Below are 26,127 nucleotides of genomic sequence, written 5' to 3'. Positions count from 1 at the left end.
CCCCATGCTTTTAACCTTCCAAAACTGGCGTGGTACATCTTTAATACAAGACTGTTGTCTCCACCTAAACACAGGGAGGAGCTAAAATCCTGCAACATAGTGATTTGATGGTCAACAATCAGGAGGAGGAGCAGGCCATCCGCTAACTGGAAAGTTGGTGGTTCGATCCCTGGCTGCTCCTCTCTGCATGCCAAAGTATGCCAACATACTTCTGGTTCTGGAGCATGAAGCCAACAATTTGCATAAACCTGCATGGTTTTTAAAGGCCAGCAGGGGGTGACTCCTCTGATGGCAAAAGGAAATCTGTCCTTAACTTGGTTTCTGTGTGAGCTTAGTAAACACTTTCCTGATGAGTTTATGGTCTCCGTCTCTAGTTTCAAGTCTTACTTAGTGCAGGAGGATTTTCAGTTTGTGCCTTTTGGTCCCACTTGAGTTAAAAAAGCAGGGTTTGGTTAATGACTGGCCTACACTGACACGTATTGTCCCTGAGGTTCTGAGGCACCCCTTGCTAGTCAGCTGAGTTTTTGAAACTGAAAAGACTCAGGGCTTCTTAAACTCTCTCGAATTCTTGAATTTGATTGGTTGACAGATTATACAGCCAAAATTGATCTTAAATGCAACAAAAGCGAAGTGACCTTAATCATCTCCTTTCCAGGTCCTGCTGTTACACTTGGGATCTATTAGAGCAGCTTTGTATGATTCACAGTTCAAAATAATCCTTATTTATTTCATACTGGGCCTCAGTACAACCTCTCATTTCATGTCATTTCTGTAACAAGCCATTTTGGCTCTTCCCCCTTTGAGACAACTTGATTCTGATTGGCTGTCTCTTGCAAACAGAGGGATTTAAGATGGGATCATCAGGGATATCCACTTCCTGTGGCATCATAGGGGATTGCAGGGATTTCTTGAACATGCTGTACGCTGACTTCTTCATTTGGAGCAAGAGATACATGACAGAGAATAAGGAAAAGCAGACTCGGCTCAGCTTTGTGTAGGTGCTGTGTGTAAACGAGAAATTATCAACCTTTTAAATAAGGCTGAAGTGGGGCCAAAATAAAACCTTCAGAACTAAAGTGTAAGTGTGATCAGTTAAATGCTTTCAGGCGTCATTTAGATGTATAGTGACGGCTTCAATAATGAGTTACTGGAATGGAGCGACACCCACTGAGCCACGCTGAGTGTGTCGTTACTGAGTCATGAAAGGATCGTCTGTGAGACACTCGCTCAGTGAATCAGTGAGTTATGACTCCCTTATTCACAGCCCAGTAAAGGCTGGTTTCAGGAAGCAGTACATCAGGAGGCATTAATTTAATAGATGTTTTACCAGAGTGCTTAAGCGCCGCTCAGCTGAGAGACAAGCTCTGCTCTTTCCGACACAGTTTCTACAGCAGCTGGGCGGAGATGCTGCAGCAGGAAAACAATTTTCAGTCACACAAGGTTTGTTGTGTCCAGACTGAAATATCTATAAGCAGCTAATGAATGGAAAACATGAACGTTTGTGCAAGTATGCTCTGCAGTCAAGTGCCATTAGTTTTCCTGAATGAAAGAAAACTTGTGTTACACTAATAGTAGTAAAGATGTACTGTGTTATGGTTTTATGGTATTCCAGAGATGTAATGGGATCATTATGAGGGGAACGTAATTGTAAAACGTTTTTTGAATTATAGCATGTTACTTCTGGTGGAGGGAAAAGCCCCGCTGGGTTGGTTCAAGCCTGCCCAGGACCTTCGTGCTGCACCCTGCTCATCCACCCCTATGGTCTCCTGTAATTTGGTCTGTTTAAACACTTTGACTTACAGTTTTTTCTGAATGCTTAAACCCTAACTGTGATTCCTGTAGCACAATCTCTAAAACTATTCAGACTTATAGCAAAACCACTCACTGAGTTTGCAAAACTAAAAGCACAAAAACTGCTTTGCACTCAGTTTGCAATTTTGTAACACACACTTTGCTAAACTGTAGGCACAATTCACTGCACAACACTCAATTACCAAATTTCCAACACACTCCTAGCAAAAGTATACACATGTATGGCTATCATTAACACTAATTTGCCAACTGTCTGGCACACTTTCACATGTGAAAACTTCTTTAGATAATTAGTTCACTTTGCAATCAGCCTAAGCACTATAATACAGGTAAGCTGTGTGTGCGGAGTACAATGGAGGGAGCAGAAAGAGTGAGAAGTAGAGGAGGCCGAGGAAGAGGACGTGGAGGTGAAGAAGTAGGATGAAGAGGACGACAAGGACAAGGAGGAGCAAGAGGAAGACGAGGAGGGGGGAGAGGAAGATGAGGAGGGGGGAGAGGAAGGGTAGGAAGAGTAAGAAATAGAATTGCTGATGACATCAGAGCTACAATAGTGGACCATGTAATCAACCGTCGAATGACCCTGAGGGTAGCTGGCCAACAGGTCCAGCCTAACTCGAGCCGCTACACTGTAGCAAGTACCATAAGGACATCTTGAAATGAGAATCGGTTAGCACAGTCACTTCGCACAAAGATTTGTAGCACTGCCATATGCCAATGAGAAACACACCAATACCATTGATGTAAAAATACTGAAATTGTTACTTTACAGAATTGCTAGATGACCAGATGCTGGGGCAGAGGAAGCATGTTCACTGCAGACCAAGTAACCCATATAGTCATTATGGCGATTGCAAATAATCCTATACTTGGAAATAAACACTTGTGTTTGTTTTGATGTGTTTGAATAAACACCAGTACTTGAAGTTTGGATCCCTCTATGCTTATGGATCTATGACAGAGGTATGAGCTCAAACTGACATAGCCTACCTTGTGCACAGAGAAAGCAAAGGCCAGATGTGTTTTGTATTCATACCATCAGTGTGCAGTTGGCGCATTGTGTGCTTAGTAGATGATGGCTTGTGTGTACTGTTTGATACGGAAACACCATTTTTACGAAGGTGTGAAGAGTTAATCTAGCTGTAAAGTAAAGTAAAAGTAAAGTGTGCGTGTTAGTCCCCATAGGGAAATAGTTCCTCTACATTTAACCCATTCACCCAGTGAAGCAGTGGGCAGCTGCCAGTGCAGCGCCCGGGGAGCAGTGTGTAGGGACGGTACCTTGCTCAGGGGTACCTCAGGGTAGCCGTTCAGTGGAGTCGAACCCCCGACCTTCCGATCATGGGGCCACCACTCTACCTACTGAGCTATCCCTGCCCTGTGTTTGCTTTTGCAAGAGAACTACAATGTTTTGATTATTGGGTGACAGGTTTTCTTATTTGTGTGAAGAGTTTTGCAAAATTAGCCAATAGTTACAAAAAATGTGCTTAAGCAATCAGAAAAAACTGTATTTGCAATCGCCATAATGACTATATGGGTTACTTGGTCTGCAGTGAACATGCTTCCTCTGCCCCCAGCATCTGGTCATCTAGCAAGTAACAATTTCAGTATTTTTACATCAATGGTATTGGTGTGTTTCTCATTGGCATATGGCAGTGCTACAAATCTTTGTGCGAAGTGACTGTACTAACCGATTCTCATTTCAAGATGTCCTTATGGTACTTGCTACAGTGTAGCGGCTCGAGTTAGGCTGGACCTGTTGGCCAGCTACCCTCAGGGTCATTCGACGGTTGATTACATGGTCCACTATTGTAGCTCTGATGTCATCAGCAATTCTATTTCTTACTCTTCCTACCCTTCCTCTCCCCCCTCCTCGTCTTCCTCTCCCCCCTCCTCGTCTTCCTCTTGCTCCTCCTTATCCTTGTCGTCCTCTTCATCCTACTTCTTCACCTCCACGTCCTCTTCCTCGGCCTCCTCTACTTCTCACTCTTCCTGCTCCCTCCATTGTACTCCGCACACACAGCTTACCTGTATTATAGTGCTTAGGCTGATTGCAAAGTGAACTAATTATCTAAAGAAGTTTTCACATGTGAAAGTGTGCCAGACAGTTGGCAAATTAGTGTTAATGATAGCCATACATGTGTATACTTTTGCTAGGAGTGTGTTGGAAATTTGGTAATTGAGTGTTGTGCAGTGAATTGTGCCTACAGTTTTGCAAAGTGTGTGTTACAAAATTGCAAACTGAGTGCAAAGCAGTTTTGCAAACTCAGTGAGTGGTTTTGCTATAAGTCTGAATAGTTTTAGAGATTGTGCTACAGGAATCACAGTTAGGGTTTAAGCATTCAGAAAAAACTGTAAGCAATCAGAAAAAACTGTAATCATTGAGAGTCAGTGAGAAGTGTTTAGCAGTGGTGCAGGCTTGTTGGTCTGACTGGCACTGACTGTATAAAAAATGCACATAGCGATAGTGATGTCACTCATTGGTGTAGTACCCCTTATTGTGTAGCTTCAGTGTTTTAGGATTCTGGTTGCATCATGTCAGGTGCAGTAGGCAGAATGAAGGACCCAAATGCAGGACTTGTACTTGGAATGTAAACTTAAAGCAGCAGCTTTTTTCGTTGGGAAAAATCCTCCATAAAATAACTTACAAAAACCAAAACCCTGAACATGGAAACTAAGAACTTAACACTTGGAAACAAGGAGCAGGGAACTAAGAATAATAGAAACCAGAAACCTGGAGAAACTTACAGCACATAGAGTATTACAACAACAGACAGAGGAAAACACAGGGCTTAAATTCACAACGGAGTAACGAGGGAATAGGAAACAGGAGGAAAACAGAGCTTGGACTAATCTGACATAACGAGACGTGGAGGAAGCAAAACCAAATGCACTGAACACAGGACAAGGAACTATCAAAATAAACAGGAAACCTTCACAAAGATGCAGACTTGACACTGTGACATGGAGACACGACTGACTAGGAACATGAAACACAGAGACTAGAGTAACTAAACATGGAACACAGGGAAGGCATAGAGACAGAAAACTAGAAACTAGGAATTATAAATATAACACACATAAAAAAAATTAAAGAGAACCAAACCCATGAAAAACAACAAATCAAATAATATAACTTAACCCAGAATTACACAGACCCAGTAGTGTAACACCTCCATGTTGGTTTGTGAAACAAAAAGGGAAAAAACTGTACATACACAACACACCAGCGCATCCGGATGACATTGAGAGAAAATCCTGGAATTTTAATTTCCAAAACTAGAGCACAAAACAGCAGATGTCTGTGAAGGCTCTCAGTCATCCAGGTCATCGTAGTCTAAGGAGCTTGGAAAGAAAAGCGTCTGGACTTCTTTAAGTGGCTTGAAGACGTTTCACCTCTCATCCAAGAAGCTTCTTCTGTTCTAGGGTCAAATGGTGGAGAGTCCCAGATTTAAGCCCTGTGGGAGTATCCCATCGAGAGGGACAATCAATCCCCTAATGATCCTCTACCTAATCACATGAGTAGGTCACAATCAGCCAAGGTTTCGGGTGAGCTCATGGTGAAACCTAGCCCCACCCTATCATGTGATTTCCTGAGGTCAGATGGCCCGGGATGTGGGGGTTAAGGCGTCTGGGAAGGGATCTCAAAACTGTATTATAGATGGCAGACAGTTGGTGTCTTAAGCCACCACCTCTGTTCAAAGATAGTCGCTCACTGTGGACATAAATTGCTTCTTGTGACCTTTGTCCTTAAGATGCAGATGGACAGCTGAGTCTTGTCCTGTGGAGGTGGCTCTTCTATGTTGTACCATGCGTTTGTGAAGTGGCTGTTTGGTCTCTCCAATGTAGAGGTCTGGGCATTCCTCGCTACACTGTACAGCACACACTACATTGTTAAGTTTGTGTTTAGGAGTTTGTGTAAGCGTTCTCGGACATTGAAACGGCTGAAAACGCTTACGCTCCAGTCATGCGCATGCGTGCAATGCAAGACGATTCGACCTGCCTCATTTCTGTCTGCCGTTTATTTACTTTCCGGCTCTTTGAAACATTGCGGTAAAATGTTGAGGAAAAGCACCAAGTTTTTTAAATGGACTTACAATGAGGTGGAGTTGTTGCTGCGAGTAACACAAAAGTACAAAGTTGGAAAAGCAAGTGAGAATTAAAGAATTTGAAGAAAAGCTATCTGGAGCATGTACAAAGAGATATTAATATTTAATAGGGCTGTCAAAATTGAGAGCAAACAAAACAACTGCTGTATAATGCCCTCCGTCAATGTCATCGTTTTCGAAAAGGCTCCAGGTTCGCTGTCCACACTGCGAAGTGAAAACGGCGTTTTCAAATGTATCTGTTTTGGAGAGCGTTTTCAAAACGCTGCATTTTCCTTTACAAAAAACGGCGTCTCAGTGTGGACGGAAGGTCAAAACGGAGAGAAAAAGATGCATTTTCGCAATACCGTAGTGTAGTAGTGAACATAAGTTGGTGGGAGAAAGAAACCACGGGACACGTGGCAGTATCAAACCAGGATAGAGGGAGGAAGGAAGGGCAGTCCTGTATTGGTGTAATGTGGATCCATCCCTGTGGCGACCCCTTGGAAAATAAGGGAGTGGCCAAAAGTGCTCAGTCAGCTGTGTGGAGTTAGTGTTCTTTCTGCACACACATGGGTGCTATGGGTGCTTCCTCCCACAGTCCAAAGACGTACGCATTATTTTAACCAGTGATTCTAAATTTGTTGCTGGTGTGAACGTTTTGTCTGTGTTAGCCTTGCGCTGACAGATGACCCTCAATGACTCTAAGCTGGATGAACATCCATCCATCCATCCATCTTCGTTCGCTTTATCCAAGGGGCAGCAGCCTAAGCAGAGAGGCCCAGACCTCCCTCTCCCCAGCCACCTCCTCCAGGTTATCTGGGGGAACCCCAAGGCGTTCCCAGGCCAGCCGAGAGATATAATCTCTCCAGCGTGTCCTGGGTCTGCCCCGGGGCCTACTCCCGGAGCAGACCCAGGACAAGCTGGATGAACAGTTTTGAAAAATGGTTGAATGGAAGAAAACAGATTTTCTGTAGCACCTTCTTAGGAATAAACCCACAGTAGCATAAAACATGGTGGGTTATGTGGAACTGCCTGGACCCAGGACACTGTCGTAAAAGAGAGTTTTAATCTCAAAAATGTATTTGTTTAGTAAAACCTTAACAACAGAAAGAAAAAGGTGCTCATCTTACTCTTTCTGGTGGCTAACAAAAATGTAAAAAAATAAAATAAAAATAACCCTAAAAAAAATTCCAGGTAAAACAAAATTAAAAAACAGAAAAAAGTAAAAAATGAATACAAAAAATTCCTTCATTTTAAAATCTTACATTGTACTGTATTTTAACATTTTGTTTCTGCACATAAAAAAAAATGAAGATTGGAAACCATCTGAAAATATTTTAATCATGTATTATCAGATGAAGTCTGCATATTTGTGAAATCTGGACCGATGTGCACTATATAAGAAGCTTATATATTGTTCCTTTACTCCTTAATGTTTGTGCACTGGACTCCTCGGGCACAGCCGGACCTGACACAGGCTACAAACCTTCACATGTTTCCTTTGGATTAATTTCATGGTTTTGCTTTGGTTCTGATTTTGCTTTGAGGATTGAACTATACATCAGACGTCTCTTCTTCTATTTAAAAATGTTCCCGCTTTTATGTGTTTCAGAGCTGAACATTAAACAGAGAAGGTCTTTAACTCGACCTCCTCTCTGTTGTTGTACTCAGCATACTCCGACCCTGCCCAGATCTCCTGGGACCTTCCCTTTGCTTTGCTAGCTATTTTAAAAAGTGTGCATACAGGCAGCAAAAAACAACAACAAAAAAACAAACAAAAACCAACGGATGGGAATAAAAAGCAGCATAATTAAATTTTTGAATGTGGAAATTGTTTGCTTGACCCGTCCGTCAGCACGTTATTTTTCAAAATTATCAAACATAATCTGCAACATGAAACCACTGATTAGAGTTTGGTGGCGATCCAGATGTTTGATTTGCACCAGTTGTTTCAAATCCTAACAGGATATTAAATGGGTCAACATATGTCTCCTCTAAACTGTTATGATGAAAGAGCGGATGTGTTTGGGTTTAACGGTTTGTGAACGCAGCGCTGATGATGACCAGGATCCCAACAAACATTCGAACCATGCAATTCATAAAAAAGATCTCATCTCAACCCAGCTTTCACAACTCAAGAGTTTCTTCTTATTGTGTCATTTCATCATCTTCTGTGTCTCTTTCCTTTTAATTTCCCAATAACTGGAATCTTTGGGTTTCAGAAGGGGTGGTTCTTCTGAGATTCCTCAGTCATAATCTGGTGCAAAATCAAAAAGTAACTAGTCAGAAAAAAGTTTTGAGAAATCACGTTTTTGACTTCTGCTTCAGGGTTATTGTGCTTTGTGTTGCAAAATAGATCTTAGTTCCTTACATAACAGTGGTACATACATTTGATGCTCCTGGAAGATTTCACCAAGAGGTAAAAAAAAAACTAAAAGAGTTTTGAGGTACACCACAAGCAAACATGGACTGATACACTGACGACGAGGTGGGATGTGAGAGTTTGCATGAAGCTATGTTTCTAAGCAGTGCGAAACATTTATATATGCAGCTGAATGACAAATAAAGTAGTTGTATATGTTAATAAGAAGTTTATAAATTGAGTATTTTCCAGAACTGGTCAAACAGTCGATTATAGGTATCTCCTTAATGATTTAAAGAGCTGAAAATGACAAATTTAGTGTTTCTTATTAATGTCTTGTAGTTGTGAGGAATTAATCAGTCCCTAAGCATTATTAGATCTTGTAATTCTCCATTATAATCCTTTGATAGATCAGAAACTTGTACCCAAAATCCTTACTGCCTGGGCTCCGTGCCATAGGGTAGGATTACTCCGTTATCTGGATAAGTGAAGTGAATAAAACTTGATGTTTCCAAGTTTGACTCAGCAAACGTAGATAATGGAAAAGATTTGCTTCTAGGAATAGCTCCAATGTTTCCAGTACATTTATAGGTGGACATCAGAGGTGAAAATCGCTTTGCAGATCCAAAGCAAACACAATTAAAGCAAAAGATTAATCCCTCATTTCTTTTTGGCTGTTTTAAAATACCCTCCTGGTGATTGTGAAAACTTGATCAAATGTTTGACTTGAATTTGGATTCAAGAAAAAAAAATGAGGAAAAACTATAACTGATTTCTAAAACCGTTGCAGATTCTGGTCACATTAGCCTTTAAATTCTCAGCTTCAGCTTGTAACAGTGTGACCGTATCTTCCATTTGCAACCCAAGGCCAACTGATAAGACAGGAACTATGAGATCATTCTGCTAATTCAGCTCACTAATCTGTGTGGGACCAGCGTCCGCCGTCATGTTTGGTTTCATAACAACAACTGCTGTTCCCATGACAGCATAACAGGGAGCAGAGGCGAGCACTGCATTTGTTTGGCTACACTTTTCTGTAGCAATGAGGAGGGCATATCAAACAGCTGATAACATCAAGATGGATCACGCTGGGAAAGATGGGATGTTGATGTTGTGGCAAGCTGTCTGAGCTCAGCCTTGAATTTGCCATCATATTACAAGGTAGACATACTGCACTCTTATCCAAGTTTGAATCATATTTATTTTTACTCTTTCAGAAACCCTGAAGTAGGGACATAATGTCCTCCAATATCTGGACTGAGACTTTGTCTGTTTGATGCATTTGATGTGTGATCTGAACCTTAATATTTACTGCAAAGACTTCCTTATGACCCAGGTTGTCACACTGTAAAATCCCCCTCTTTGACACTCCTTTGGGTGCTGAAATCCAGCAAGTTTGTTCCCCTCATTCACCTTACACAGTGATTGCTTCAATAGATTAGTCCTAAAAACAGCAGAACCAAAGAAAACTGGTGAGAACCCTAAAATAAGTTAAAAGATCCATCGATCCATCCATGCACCCATCCACCCATTCTCAGGCCAGATGAGATAGTTTGTCTCCAGGGTTTCCTCCCACTTGGATGGTACTGGAAAACCCAGTCCATTCTCATCCACAGGGCATTGGTTTTCTATACATGCTGTAACACAGCGGTGTGATCTGCAACATACAAAGATGGATGTAACTTCTGGGTCTGAAACTAATTTGCAAACAACTGAAATCTTCATTCTTTCTAGGGGCCAGTAGGAGGTGACTCCAGTACTTCCATAAAAAACTTCTGCTTAAATCGTGGAAGTCTGTGGGAAAATGACCCAGTGCTCCCTCATATTTACCTCAGTAAACACTTTCCTGCTAGTTTCCAGGCTTCTGAATAAAACACGAGGTTATTTTTGTAAATAAGGGTCTTTATTCAAGTTAAACTGGAGGATTACTGTGGTTGTGCTCATTGTCAAGGGTTTCACAGTGAGATGGACTGCTGTTCATCACATATGGTTTCAAAATAAACACAAAATGATGCAAGAAACGTCAGCTTAAGCTCACAACAGGACTTCACTAACCAGTGGATGAGCCATGGTGTGTAACTCTATGCTCTGCACTTACCAGTGAATGAAGTGATAACGGCCTCCTCGTTGGCTGAAGAAGCCACATGCTGGCAAAAGACTGATAACGACTGATAACAGCCATTCAGCCGGCTGATAACAGGTATCAGTAATTCAAGGCTCTCATTAAATGTTGATTTAGTTATTCAGGTTCTCCTATCCCAGATTTTCTATTTAAATGTAGATCTTCTTCATTGATGTGAGAAGCCTTACGCATACTTAATAAATCTCTGTCCCCTTTAGTCAGTATGGCTGTTTGTGATGCGGTGGGAGTCTTATGATACGGTCCAAACTTATTCCTCTCTCATGACTCATTTCTCGAGTCATGCATGTGGTGGGCTGACCACCAACCACTTGAGATTGGTCAACGCTCAGGAGCTAAACGGCTTGTAAAAATTTAAAGCGACGTAAAATGAGCAGTGTTCAAACCCTCGTGATATCCTGCCTCGCTCTCACTTCACCCGCACCCTCCCCCTCCTCCTCCTCTCAGAGTTTATGAGTCAAGTGACTTCATACTCAGTCCATTTGAAAGGCATGTGGGACTTGGCTGCTGGCCTACTGCATGTTGGGATGATGTCAGCTCTCTGGACTGGTCACCACTGATTAGAGCTCACGCACAAACTCCTGGGAGGAAACCTGCCTCATATAAACCCGAAGAATTTTAGCCTCGATGACTGACGAGGTCCGAGAATGCACCAGGATTTGGATGGTTAAAACCTCCTAATTTAGGAGTTTTATGGTAGAAGCAACAAGAGATTAGATTTCAGTATGATCATTTATGGTGAAACTACAGCAAACAAACTAAATTCTCCATGAAGCTGAGAGCATCTCAGCTATTTAAGCTTGAGCAGAATTATTAAGTGGATAAAAGCTCCCAGAGAGGAGGAAAAGAGGAGGAGGAAAGTGAAACTGACTGAGAAGATTTGTTAGGTAACAAAATATTTTTTTAATCTAATCTGCTGTCCAAAAACCATAACATTTTAATGATAATTAAAGGGTTCTGACAAATATGTTTAAAAAGAATAACTACCTTGATTATGTTCAGTGCAATCATTTCCTCCTTTCATGAACTGCTGCTTCAACTCAGAAGATGATCAGAACGATAGTCTGTTAATTTCACAACTGACTCTTTGCAAGGCCACCGTAATTATCTAAGGTTACGTGATTTCACTTGGACATGTTATTAATAGAATTTCAATTCTTCCTCACCTTTATCAGCTGATGTTACAAAGCTTTGCCGTTATAAAGCAGTAGCACATTATATAGTAATTGGAAGGAAGGAAGTTTGGGGAGTGAAAGTACAGTTTATGCTATGTTAATAACTACATAAAATCTTGAGTAATTTACGTTTACATTAAAAAAATACGAGGTACAGACCAGCTTAGAGCTCCTGGTCCTGGAGTCCTTTGGGCCAGCGTGTCTGTTTACTCATTGAATAACGTATACATTTTTTTTACATGGTAAATCCTTTTACCATGTTTACACATCATGTTATATGCTATCCGGTCGTTAAGTCTGACGTCACTAGCCGTGTCTGGGTCTAAACTCCGTTGCAGGTCCATATATCAAATGATCACTATGGCATTACTGAGAGTTGAAAAACTGTCTAGTCTTTCATCTTTAATAAAATGATCAGCGTTCTGCTCTACCAGGTGTAACAATTGAGTTTAACATCCAGGCATCCATGAAAACGGAATTTATGATATTTAACGGAGTTGGAAGTTAGCAGGGAGTTAGCTCGCTAGCTTCTATCTAAATACAATATAGCATGTCCTGACTGCGGGGTTTTGGAAACAAATTAAAACGTACAGCTCTGTTATCACTTCCAGCATAAATGAAGACAGGAAACTAAACAGCAGTGACGTTTGTAGGGTTACTGAAGTTTGGCTAGCTGGTATGTAATGATTAGGGTTGCCAACCGTCCCTTAAAATACGGAATCGTCCCGTATTTCGAAACAAAAGTACACGTCCCGTATTGAGCTAATAAGGGACGCACTTTGTCCCGTAATACAGTGAGAATCAAAAGTAGTCTATAACTTTTAATGGAATTAACGCTTTGTTTGAAAACATAATTCCCAGCCCCTCTCCTGCTTTGTGACCAATGAGCTGACAGCACACTTACGAGTATGACAATTCAGATTACCGCTCATCTCATTGGTCAAGGAAAGGTCGCTTACGGAGAAAATACCGGAAGACAACAGATGACCACAACAAGAAGCATGGCCAACAGGGAAACAAACGCCGACACTGCGGTGCAAGTCTCGGACGACAGTACACCTAAAGCTGGGCAAACACTGTGCGATTTTTTCAGTCACGTTATTCAGCTCCTGCTCAAACTGCACGATTGACTCGCAGGGGTTAGAAGTTGGTAGGTCACGATGCAGGGTCTAACACTATACCGCCCGATGCTCTGATGCGACCTGAGTGCTCACACTGTGCCTCCATAACATGAAGGTTATAACAGAGAATCTGTCGCGCTCTCTCTCTCAGTCTTTCACTCACACAGACACGCACACCACCACCATCAACTTTGCTAAATTGCTAATGAAAAACATTGATCAGGCAGCTGTGATTGAGCAGCAGTGTAGATCCAACTATTTTCACGGTTGTTGTGTCGTGATAATTTCTGAGGCCACATCGAAAAGGCTCGGATGAGCTTTCCAAAGTTCTACAAGTTGTACCTCCATCACTTGTGTCCAGATCACACGCTGCACTGCTGTGTTGCGGTGTCTTTTTCGCCGACATTTGTGTTTGCGCGTGAGCAGTGTGACAAACTGCGGTGACACCCTCCCGACCAAGCGATTGATGATCGGGAGCTGGTCGTGAGGTGTTAATCGCGTCTCGTTACCCCACGTATACTACACAATACACGACGCACGATGAAGGCCAAAATCGGGCCGATCGCCAAAACGGTCGCACGACTCAAAAATCGGCTCAAAATGGGCCAAAAATCGCACAGTGTAAGCCCAGCATTACACTCACACAGACACACACACCACCACCATCAACTTTGCTAAATTGCTAATGAAAAACATTGATCGGGCAGCTGTGACAGAGCAGCAGTGTAGATCCAACTATTTTCACGGTTGTGTGCCTCCATCGCTTGTGTCCAGATCACAGGCTGCACAGCCGTGCTGCTCCATCTTTTACACCAACGTTTACGTGTTTGCGCGCGAGCAGTGTGAGCGGCTGTGGTGAGACCCTCACGAGCGATTGATGATCGGGAGTTGGTCGTGAGGTGTTAATCACTTCTCGTTACCCCACGTATACTACACGATGCACGATGAAGGCCAAAATCGGTCCGATCACTCAAAAATCGGCTCAAAATGGGCCTAAAACCGCACAGTGTAAGCCCAGCATTAGAGCAGCAATGTTTGTTCAGAGAAAGGGAAAAATGGGAAAAGGAAAACACCTGGCTGGAAAAAGTTAATATGGGCATGTGCAGTGAATATCAGCGCTATGTGGCCAGAAGTGTGATAATATAATTTATTTTGTGTAATAAACAACTGCAAGGATAGATGATTACAACAAATAGATGACTAATACATAAAAGTAATACATAGATGAATAATGATGATGAGTTAAGATGCGTAATCATGGGAACAAGCGGGTTTACAAACAGGAGCAGCTGATTAGCATTAAGCCAATTGTACTAAATGCACTAAATGTGCACTGTTACAAGAATGTTTTTCTTTCTATTGTTTTCTATTATTTTAAGTTAAGCAGGACAGAGTTCTTTTAAAGAAAGATTTACTTATATTCTCAAAAGTTAAGCATGACAGGCTTCTGTTTAAGAAGGAGACCTGTTTTATTGTGTTAATGTTGTCATTTTGAGCTAAAAATAAATGGCTAAATGATCATTTGTTTCACATGTGTTCATATCACAAAGAATACACATCTACTTAAATCAAATTCAAGTCAAATGGTTAAAAAAATAATTTCACACACAAAAAAAGAGCTAGAAAATTCACCACACTGGGAAGGGTGAAGACAACTGGGTCGCCCGGCCCTGGCCACGAGGTGTCCCTTATTTATTTTTCAGGGAGTTGGCAACCCTAGTAATGATGTGCTACATGACCGCTAGCGACACAGCTATGTTAGCATAATATAAAAAGCTAACTTTTTTCCCACTTGATAAAAGTTAACGTGAATGTTGTCGGTGGTCAGGAACAAATGTAATCGCATGGCAGGATGCTGTAAAAAGACCAAACTTCAGCCACGAGAACAACTGAGATAATCCATCCACAATACGAGGTTAGTCATTCATATACTGCTGCATGGGCTGGGCTGTAGTTACATCCTAAGGTTTTAAAAACTGAGCTTAAATAAATGATTAGAGAGAGGTCAACAGTGATCACTGACTGTTTTAGGAGCTTTTTGAGACTAAATAGAAGAAAATACAAAACATTAAACATGTTAACAACACAAAAGCCATATTAAACGCAGACTACTTTAGACCCGGAAGTAGGATTTGTCACGTCATCACTTAACGACTGGATAGCATGTAGGACATTTTTTTACCCAAACGCAAAGCAGAGTTAAAAAACAAAGAAAGCCCCAAAACATAGATCCAGAGACAGACTGGAAACAGCTGGATGATAAGTCACCAGTGACAACAATCAAGACAGTGACACGGGAGATGAATTAATACTAAACACAAGATACCAGTGAGAAAGAGCTATCAAAGTCAAACAGGAAACTAATAATGTCATAACAGGAACAAGAATTTAACAGAGAGAAAATGCGGACAACTTCAATGTCAAACTAATACCAGAGAGACAGAAAGAGTAAACTAGGCAAACCAAACGTAACAATGTAAAGGACACAGTCATGAATAAGAAAAGAAACCCAAGGACCCAGAAACAAATTAAAAAAACATTTACAAAACCCACAAACTCAACAAAGCTCAAAACCCAAGGATAATCGCATGTTTGGAGTTTCTGTTGCTCAGAGAGCAAACAACATTTCATGATCTTTTTACAAAAAATGAAAATAGAAAAAAATAATTTACATATTGGATTTGATTCAGGAGCACGTCTGCGTCATGTAGAGTTTACATCAGTGAAAGTTACAGATACAAACATTTAAGCCACAGTCAGTCTTCAGGTGTAGAATATACCTTGTGCAGACATGTTAGTGAAATCCTTCCTTTTCTTTCATAATATTCCATAATACACAGTATGCTGAATAAAAGATAAAAGTAAGTCATGGATGCTCTGTGATAACCGAACTGCCGATGAGGGCTGTCGGCTGTAAATGAATGGATGAATTACTAAAGCCAGAGGAAGGCGTGTGCAGAGGATGCCTGTGGCTCCTGCCTCACCTAGATGGGTGAGCAGGCTGGAGCGAGCAGGTTAAACTGGGCTGCATTTACGATTTCTATTTTTGTACCAGCTTCTTTGTGGCTCTGCTGCTCACTTACCAGAGCGGCCTTAAGACTCCATGTAAGGCAGCAGGCAGCGATGGAGAGGATGGATAAAACATGACGATCTAAGAAACATTACCTTTTACTCTGTTCTGCTGGGTGTAAAAACTGAACATTTCCTTTATTTTTCAGCTGGAAAAATGAGGGTAGGATAGATTTAGTGATTTAAAAAGGCCATATTTTGTTCAATAACACACAAAAACAGTGAATATATTCAGTGTATTTGGGCTGAGCTGTCTGTTTACACACCTTATTTCATAATCTATTTAGTCATTCTGGGATGAAACCAAAGGTCAGCCTTTCAGTATTTACAGTGCATACTTTAGACAAAATTACTTTTCCCTCATCTGTTTGTATGTTATTTGTCCCACAATTCACAGACGGCAAGACAATAAGAACACATGCATCTGTGTGCAGCACAACATTCAGTAAAATCACATATACTACATAAATACTACATGAATACTACATAAAGTAAATGTATAAGAGGAAAAGGATGCAGAAGAAGATATGTTAATTTACGTGTCTCCTTTTCTGCAGATTTGTGTAGGATTCTCTGGGTCTATGTAGGAATTTAGAAGTGTAGGAAACATTGGTTAATAATTTTTCAGGCTTGAAGTATGAAAATAAGTATACTTTCAATAAAAACAAGTAAAACAGGTAACAAATATCTTTCTTTTTATACCGACTCAAACACTGAAATACTTACATAAGAAAAAATATAGATAAGTTTTACTCACACTGGTTGAGTGTGCTGTTTTAAGAAGGATCAGTCACCTGAACTTGACAGTATAGCCACACACTTAAGATTCACTTTATGCAAGCTGAGATTTGCAAAGCGTCTTTGTCTTTGCAAATGCAAACGTGTCTGAACTTAGAAAAACCAGGTATAAATTATTAAATAAAACAAGTGTATGAAGCTATACTCCTCAGTGAGCAGTTAATAAAATAATCTTTAAAACGTTATAAAAACCTACAAATTCTTGTAATTTAAATTAAGTAAGGATACAGTTTGCATTCATAGTGAATTAATGTTCCTTCATAACAGCAACATCTGTGTCCTCAGTGAACTGCCCAGATGTGCATGTATTCTGTCATAGTCCAAGTTATCCATGAATAGCTGTTCCCATGTTGGAGCAGGTTTGGATTATTGTGTCTTTTATTTGCTGTGTTAAGTGTAAAAAAATGACCCTTCATGCTATCAGATTCATCCATATGGCATCTCAAGAAAACCTTATCAGAGTTTGTCCAACAGATTATTTTTTAAAATCATCCACTGATTAAAATGATGGATGCTGATTAATAAAGTGAACTAAGGCTGAATAATGGCTGTGTCAAAAACCATGAACATTAAGATGAGTTCACCTTGGCTGCTCGTTTGCTTGTCATATCTGTGACTTCAGGACAAGGTCAAAGCAAGAAAGTTGCTAATTTAAGCAGATATGTGGAAGGTATAGAAACAGCATTAAGGATGTGGTTGTAAGGGCACGTGCTGGCTGTCGAGTGCTGCTTATAATTGTTCTATTTCTGATGTGGCTTTGACTGCCTGGTAATAAGGAGGTAATATGAGCCTGCAGCAGCGCTGAAACCAACTGTAAGTGTCACTATTATAAGCACAAGAGCTTGATGGGCTGATATTAGTCAAGCATTTTATCCCAGCCTGCCTTGCTCAGTGATTTTCCATGGACTGAAGCGGAGAATGACACGCTGAGTTAGTGCTTTGATTTTTGTGTTACACGGTCAATTTATGTGGGGATTTTTGTATGCGTGACAGCAAATTAGAGAAAGTGCACTTTGATTGGAGCAGAGTTACTGTGAGGTCATTTGAGTGCATGTGACCCCACCCGACTTGACTGGCTAACATGAGCCAAGTCTGCAGTGCAGGAAATTTTACCCACAGGGAAAAGTGGGTTCATACCACAGACTGTGTATAAGAGGTGGACATAGCCACTGTGACGTCAGTCGTTAACATTTCAATGCTAAGAGAAGAATGAAATCAAAGAACTTCATTAAAATATTAATGACTACCTTTAATGCACCACCAACACTGCAATCATTTTTGAGACCCTACAAGCAAATTTTGTGTCATTAAGTGTGATGGACAGGAAACAAATCCAGGGCTCACACGCAGACAAAGTAACAAAGGGCGAGTCATTTATTACGCTGTTGACATGGCGAGTCGATCCAAGTTGGTACTAATGGAAAAGGGGGTCAAGAGAGATACAAGAGAACGAAGGCTTTACCACACTGGGTAAAATGAACAAATGGATAAAAACAGCGGGAGTCAAAACAAAAACAAAAATAATAGTAATAAAATTTTCAGGAAATTTTCAGTAAACATGTCAGATCATGTAAGACTAACATGAACAGGTAAGACCCCATTATAACAATATTACAAAACAAATAAAAGTAATACAAAGTTATACTATAACATCACCCCATGTGTGATATATTGTTTTAGTAATGTTAGTAAAACACTTAATGTCTGCGTGGTTTCTGTGACGTTAACGCTGTGTTGCAGAAAAACTCTCTGTGTGGATCGTTGTCACATCGTCTCTCAAATTACACACCTCTAATTTAAAACCTTCCCTGGATGAGTCACACAATAATTCACATTCACGTGTTTATTTGTATAGTTGGACATTTTAACATATCGTCTGTGAAGACCGACTCCCTGTCTGGCCAGCCTCTAGTGGACATCAGAGGAACTGCAGCTCACCTCAGTGATTTTTATGATACTGCTCCAGTGTTCATTTCATCATAACTTATCTTTCTCTATAAAGGAGACCAGAACCATACATCTTTTAATGACACCCCCGTGATCCTTTTTATGTCTTGTATAAAGTGCTGTGAATGGCCTTGCATTATTGATAGGCCTTACACAAATAAACACTTCTTTGCCTCTTCAGTATGAGCCGAATCCCACATAGTAAAGGATGGAGTTTTATTGGGAATCCAGAGGTTTGTGAGCTCAGCTGGCAGGAAGCCACGGACTTTTCGCAGGATTATTTCTTCACAGCTGAGCTCGTAAAACAGAGCAAGTGGTGAGAGATCTGTGAGGCAACGGCTACTGCTGCCAGTGGACGAGAAAGTTAGCTTCTGATGAAATATCAGCAGTCACCTCTGTGATTATTAGCTACTCAAATATTATGTTCAGCAGTCTGAGCTTCACAAACAGGTCAAACAGCCTTTGAAAGACTGCATTCAAATTTTTCACAAAAAGATTCATGTGACTTCCTGGTTCATCAGCATTTGGAATTATTAATCTATCCTTGAAGTTTAGCTAAGAAAAAATTATACTCTATGCTTCACACATAAACAAACTTGTTCTTGTCGTTACTGTTATATTCTTAATCCACCCTGCAACACACACAAAACTAAAGAAACCAAAATTAGAGCTAGAGTGGAAAAGAAGGAAACTTAAATATTACACATAAACATTTTACGCAGTGTTCACACAAAAACAGCTTCACTCCTGTCCAGTAGAGTCTTGATGCATGCTCCATCATCCAGGTGAGGAAATCCCAGAAAGTTGATTCAGTTCATCTGGATGTCACGTTTTCAGTGGGAGGAACATTTCATCATCCATCCAAGTGGCTTCTTCAGTCTCAGCTGACTGCAGGTTTCAGTACATTTGCCTAATGACCAACATATATGCAGATGCACTGTCCATAAACTAATTCAAAATCTAAAAAAAGTGTTTTCGGAATCAGCCAAGAAAACTGCAGTTGGTGGGGGTTAGGGCGGGTTAAAGCTCTGTGCATGAAGAACAAGACTGAGAATCAATAATAGATATTCATGATCTTTGGTCCTCAGGCAGCGCTGCATTAAAAACATGACTCTGGAAGGAGATCAGTGCACAGGCTCAGGAACACTTCAGGAATCACCGTCTGAGAACTGCTCAGTGTGGTGCTCACACACACGCAGGTTAAAGCTCCATCATGCAGTGAAGAAGCCAGACTGACTGTGACTGTGATGGAGAAACAGCGCCGGTTCCTGTGGACCAAAGCTTGTTAAAATGGACTGAGGCAAAGAGGATCCCAAGAGGATCCCAAAAAAGACACCAGGTCCTCCAAACTAAAGAGTAGAGGGATCATCCTCCTCGTTATCAGTGCGCAGTTCAAAATCCTGCATCTCTGATGCTATGGTGGGGGTGGATCAATGCTGAGAGGTATATACTGGTTTTAGAGCAACACATGCTCCTATCCAGATGATGTGCGATTTTAGGGAGGCCTGCATATTACAGCAGGATGATGCTAAACCACAGACTGCATCTATTCCAGCGGCACGGCTTTGTAAGAGAAAAGTCCGGGTGCTGAGTTGGTCTGCAGGTAGTCCAGACCTTCAACCAGCTGAGAACATCTGGAGCATCATGAAACCCACAACAGGACAAAGCAGAAACAGGACTGCTGAGCAGCTAGAATCCTCCTCAGACCAGAACAGGACAACGTTCCTCTGTTAAAGTCCACAGCTACTCTCCTCAGCTCACAGAGGTATGCAGTCTAATGTTAAAATAAGACGGGATGCTGCACAGTTGGAAACTTTTTTGAGATGTGTTGCTGCCTTAAAATTCAAAATTCAAAATATTTTTTTCAAAATGGTACATTTAAACATTTGATATGTTTTCTATGGTCTTTTTGGTTTCTGAGATTTGCAAATCATTTGTAAATCATAGTCTCCCAACTTTGTCAGGTTTGTGTTTGCATGACAGCACTTGTGGTGTTTGTTTCTAATCCATTTAATGAACAAGAGACCACATGAAGTTGTCAGTATGATCTATATTTACTCCCGGACACATCTTTACAATATGAAACCCGAGCCGGTGGCTGTTTGCTAACTGCTCTGGTGTTTTCATCCAAATGTGACCTCTGCTAACTTGGAGGCGCTTCAAGCTCGCCCGATTAACGGGCACTTTGTTTACAACAAATGCTGTTGTGGATGTGTGCGAGAGCTGCAGCTGTGAAGCGAAGTTGAGGTTCAGGCATCTCTGAGATTGCTGATGGCTCATAAAGTGATAGCCCCAGAGTCTCCCCTTGTTGGACCCTGGACATGAGTGGGGACACCCTAAAAATACCTCTTTAAGTTTCACCAAACAAACAGCTGAGACTGCTGCAAGGACGCCCATTAGCTGTATTTACACTGTTAGCGGGCTGCATAGCACATGAGTGACATATCAGGCCTCAGATTAAGTTACACCTGCCCCCGATCAGAGAGCGCTGCATTCGTGCAGCATCAACAGACTTAAAAACTTCAATTTTTCAATGCACACGAGTTAGTGCCTTTTTCCAAGCTATCCCACGCTAACCCCTGTCGGCAACATTAGTGAGTGTCTCCTACCTGACTTCATGTTTGGGGTTCTTATGTGACACAAAAGGTTTTAAATCTGGACTTTTACATTAAATGTAGGGTTATTATTTAATAACACAACAGAAGTGCTCACATTAAAGATTATCTCCTAAAATGCTTTGGAAACAGTTGTCGATCACAGGGTCAATGCTGTGACCTTGTCATTATTGGACGATCTTCTTAAGCACCGTGCTTCCACTCATCCACACAGTCTCATGTGTCAGTCCACAGCTGTCAGAGGTTTTATCCACACCGTCTTGTAAATCAGAGAACATCTTAGACTCATCATGTGTCCAGAAATATGGCTCACAACAGAGGACTGAAAATCGGAAACACTGTTTATTCAGGACCCAGTTTTGTCTGATTTATTTACGTTTGTAGTGTATTGTGGAGGACTTTCTCATCGAAGTGGTTGCTTCCATTAGAGTACATCCTTGGCCCTATGCTTTAGTAAAGCTCTAGTAAACTTATGCATGTCTGCTTACATGTCAGAGGTGTTGTGCAGTCGTTCATGACTTCATGCAGGGCCACATGTGAAAGAAATGAAATGTTTTTATAACCAGAATATAATTCTGTTGAAAAAAGGGTGGAATGGGAGACACTGATAACGTAAGAAAATGAGGAGCTTTAATCAAGCACCGTGCCTCGCCCCTCTCTGAATGACTGCTCTGTGAAGTGTACAGGGAGTGCAGAATTATTAGGCAAATGAGTATTTTGTCCACATCATCCTCTTCATGCATGTTGTCTTACTCCAAGCTGTATAGGCTCGAAAGCCTACTACCAATTAAGCATATTAGGTGATGTACATCTCTGTAATGAGAAGGGGTGTGGTCTAATGACATCAACACCCTATATCAGGTGTGCATAATTATTAGGCAACGTCCTTTCCTTTGGCAAAATGGGTCAAAAGAAGGACTTGAGAGGCTTAGAAAAGTCAAAAATAGTGAGATATCTTGCAGAGGGATGCAGCAGTCTCAAAATTGCAAAGCTTCTGAAGCGTGATCATCGAACAATCAAGCGTTTCATTCAAAATAGTCAACAGGGTCGCAAGAAGCGTGTGGAAAAACCAAGGCGCAAAATAACTGCCCATGAACTGAGAAAAGTCAAGCGTGCAGCTGCCAAGATGCCACTTGCCACCAGTTTGGCCATATTTCAGAGCTGCAACATCACTGGAGTGCCCAAAAGCACAAGGTGTGCAATACTCAGAGACATGGCCAAGGTAAGAAAGGCTGAAAGACGACCACCACTGAACAAGACACACAAGCTGAAACGTCAAGACTGGGCCAAGAAATATCTCACGACTGGTTTTTCTAAGGTTTTATGGACTGATGAAATGAGAGTGAGTCTTGATGGGCCAGATGGATGGGCCCGTGGCTGGATTGGTAAAGGGCAGAGAGCTCCAGTCCGACTCAGACGCCAGCAAGGTGGAGGTGGAGTACTGGTTTGGGCTGGTATCATCAAAGATGAGCTTGTGGGGCCTTTTCGGGTTGAGGATGGAGTCAAGCTCAACTCCCAGTCCTACTGCCAGTTTCTGGAAGACACCTTCTTCAAGCAGTGGTACAGGAAGAAGTCTGCATCCTTCAAGAAAAACATGATTTTCATGCAGGACAATGCTCCATCACACGCGTCCAAGTACTCCACAGCGTGGCTGGCAAGAAAGGGTATAAAAGAAGAAAAACTAATGACATGGCCACCTTGTTCATCTGATCTGAACCCCATTGAGAACCTGTGGTCCATCATCAAATGTGAGATTTACAAGGAGGGAAAACAGTACACCTCTCTGAACAGTGTCTGGGAGGCTGTGGTTGCTGCTGCACGCAATGTTGATGGTGAACAGATCAAAACACTGACAGAATCCATGGATGGCAGGCTTTTGAGTGTCCTTGCAAAGAAAGGTGGCTATATTGGTCGCTGATTTGTTTTTGTTTTGTTTTTGAATGTCAGAAATGTATATTTGTGAATGTGGAGATGTTATATTGGTTTCACTGGTAAAAATAAATAATTGAAATGGGTATATATTTGTTTTTTGTTAAGTTGCCTAATAATTATGCACAGTAATAGTCACCTGCACACACAGATATCCCCCTAAAATAACTAAAACTAAAAACTACTTCCAAAAACATTCAGCTTTGATATTAATGAGTTTTTTGGGTTCATTGAAAACATGGTTGTTGTTCAATAATAAAATTATCCCTAAAATATACAACTTGCCTAATAATTCTGCACTCCCTGTATGTGGAAGTGAGATCACCAGTTCTGGAAAGTTACAGATGGTGGACGACACACTGCAGGCGACATTAAAGAGGAAGAGGTTTCTAATAATACTCGAGAAATAAATCTGTTTTTCTGTGCTGAAGACGTTCAGTGATGGAAAACTCTTTGAGTAGACTTTTCATCGGTGCTTCATCAGGATGTGATGCTGATAAGGTCACAGTGAAATCATGACTCAGAGCTCCTTCTGGGGAGGTAAACTGTTTATAGGGATGGCTTTACTTATCTGGGACTCGGTGCAACAGTGTGTCGGTATCTGACGAGTGAGAGTCCATCAGAAGCCTGCAAAAGTCTTTGATGTGACATGTAGCAACAGAAATGAAAACAACATGACCTGTAAACAGAGCATCTCTGCTTACAGACGCCGTACGCGCCGCTTCCAGTGAAAGGCCTGCTGAACGTCAGCAACATGTCCCAGGAGCTTCATTGTCCTGTGAGCTTGATATCAGTGCAGGTTTCAGAGTTAGGATTGAAATTAAACCTTGTGGACAAAAACTTTCTGACTTCCAACGATTTTATGCTATTGGTTAAATTTTGGTCTGTTTGTTGCCAAGAGTACACAAAAATTAGAAATAATGTGTTTTTCTTGGTGGTGATCTGCCTGTGGATCCTTTGTGAGTCAGGACACACTTGTATTGGGCATTTAGTGTCATATCTGAACTAAAATAGGAAAAAGTGGGAGAGATTGTGTTGGTGTTTTAATGTTGTGTCTATGTACAGTAGCATCAACGCTGCTCAAGCAGTTCCTCCTGGGACAGTTTTTCAATGCAGACTGGCAGAATAAGCATTTAACAAAATAAAACTCTACAGGTTAAAAGAATATATCCTTCGAATTTGAATTTTATTATCTCAACTTCTTACTAGCATAACTAGAATTTAGCTTGTTTTTATGGTCTTGTGGTGCAATAGTTGTTTTACTCTCAACGACAGACATAAGAGTAACTGTTAAAACTGTGAACTGCTGTTTGCTTTCTTAAACATGAGCTACATGCTTCAGTCACGTGTAAATGAACCAGCTTTAGATTCAGATTAAAGAACTTGTGATATAGATTAACTCCAGATTGACGATAGAGAATTCATCCTATGAACTGACTCCAGAATCACATCAGAATTCATCATATGGATTGACTGCACATTCTGAGTGTTGAACTCTTCATTTTTAATCCAAATTCAGTATTTAATTTTATGATATAAACTAACTCCAGATGAAGGGTAGAAGAAGAATAAATCATACGGACTGACTCCGGATTCAAGGCACACTTTTTAATGTGGAGTGACACCATATTTGTGGTTTGGAATCCATGATATGTTGATTAAATCCAGATTTGGGGCAGCGGATATAATCTGAATGGATTTAAGATCAGATTCTTTCCCTGAACTTGTCGAAATGTTCTCCATCTGACACCTGGACCTCCAGCTACTGAGATGAGCTTGTCTTGGCTTTAGATTTTGACCCCCTGGTTGAGCCTTTTCTTTTCAGCTCTGTGGTTTTGACACATGGGAAATTTTGGCATCTACCCTGAAACAACTATTAATAACGGGTATCGGTAACGTGGTTGCTACTTCTGGCCTGCCAGGATTCTCTTTGGCTTAGTCACGACCTGCTTTCATCCAGACATCATGAACTTTGGCCTCATTCAGATTCAATTGGTTGTAACTTGTTTTGTTTTTTTTATTATGCGTATGAATGAAGGTAGAAGTCACAGCCAGGTGACTGCATTTATCTTCCTGTGATGTGATGCCGAAGCTACTTTTCACTTTCACAGTGAGCACAATAGTTTAACCTGGCTTTGGTCGTAGAGGAGATTTGCTCAGACATGGGAAGGTCGGGCTCTCCAAAGCTTTCCCCCATCGAAAATGCACAAAGAACGAAACTCAGTATTCAGTGCAGCAGTAAAGCTTAAATTGTGGCTCATCAAAGTGTGACTTTTTTCTGCCATCATTGCATTTCTGTTGTCTCACTGCAAAGAGCAGAAAAGCTTTCACCTAGTTCACCATTTATGAGGTTTCAACAAGAAAATAAAAGACAGATCTGATTGTTTGAAATTGTTTTGGAAAAATTATATAAAGATAAGATGAAAAATACTGAAAGGATCAATTCAATTGGTTTATTATTTTGTTAAGTAAGTTGAAAAAAAGTTCAACAAACAAGTAAATAAAGAAACAAGGTAAAACAAAGTAAGAACCAAAAGTTAAAGAAACAAGTAAATAAAAAAACAGGGTAAAGGAGAGAAAACCCCAACAATCCCCTCTGAGCAAGCACTGGGCGACAGTGGGGAGGAAAAACTGCCTTTTAACGGGCGGAAACATCTGGCAGAACCAGGCTGGGGGGGGATGTCCCTCCTCTGGAACAAGTGGAAGCTTTTTTTCAGGCACTTTTCCACAAGCGCTTTTTTCTCCAGGATGAGGATTTTCAACTCATCAGTTGTTTCAGCATTTTGCTTCTCGGGTTTCTGGTATATTTGCTGCACATCTTCTAATGTTGCTTGTGTGTCTTCAAGCTTTTATCTCAGTTCTTTGGATGTTGCCTCGTGCATTAGAGTCATCTTGTGCATGTCTGTACTTCTCTCTTGTGCTTTGTTGTGCATGTCTTCTAACTGCTCATTTCTTCTTTGGATTTCTTGAAGCGTACGCTGCAGGTCTTCATTTACTTTCTCTTGTTGTTGCTTTTGTGCCTGCATTTCTGTGTTTTCACTCTTGAAGTCACTGAAGTTCAACAACATCCCCTTAAT

The 26,127-nt window shown here is 41.0% G+C and overlaps 1 protein-coding gene across 4 annotated transcripts in view; it reads left to right on the top strand.

The window, feature by feature from the left end:
* The window catches only part of filip1b (filamin A interacting protein 1b), a 55,664-nt gene that overhangs the window by 2,872 nt on the left and 26,665 nt on the right, over nucleotides 1-26,127 (top strand). The window contains exon 1 of one of the 4 annotated variants that reach the window (XM_076874184.1): nucleotides 2,303-2,478. The exons of 1 other annotated variant lie outside the window; for it this stretch is intronic. In XM_076874184.1, coding sequence (XP_076730299.1) covers nucleotides 2,469-2,478 — 10 coding nt within the window. In that variant the 5' untranslated portion in view covers nucleotides 2,303-2,468. Of the gene's footprint in view, nucleotides 1-2,302; nucleotides 2,479-26,127 lie in introns of those variants that run through there. 2 more of the 4 variants (XM_076874185.1, XM_076874183.1) reach the window with 2 other exon arrangements.

The sequence above is a fragment of the Maylandia zebra genome, linkage group LG15 (genome assembly GCF_041146795.1).
Source record: "Maylandia zebra isolate NMK-2024a linkage group LG15, Mzebra_GT3a, whole genome shotgun sequence".
NCBI lineage: Eukaryota > Metazoa > Chordata > Actinopteri > Cichliformes > Cichlidae > Maylandia > Maylandia zebra.
The sequence above is the reverse complement of the archived record's forward strand: the minus strand, read 5'-3'. Positions and strand labels throughout refer to the sequence as shown.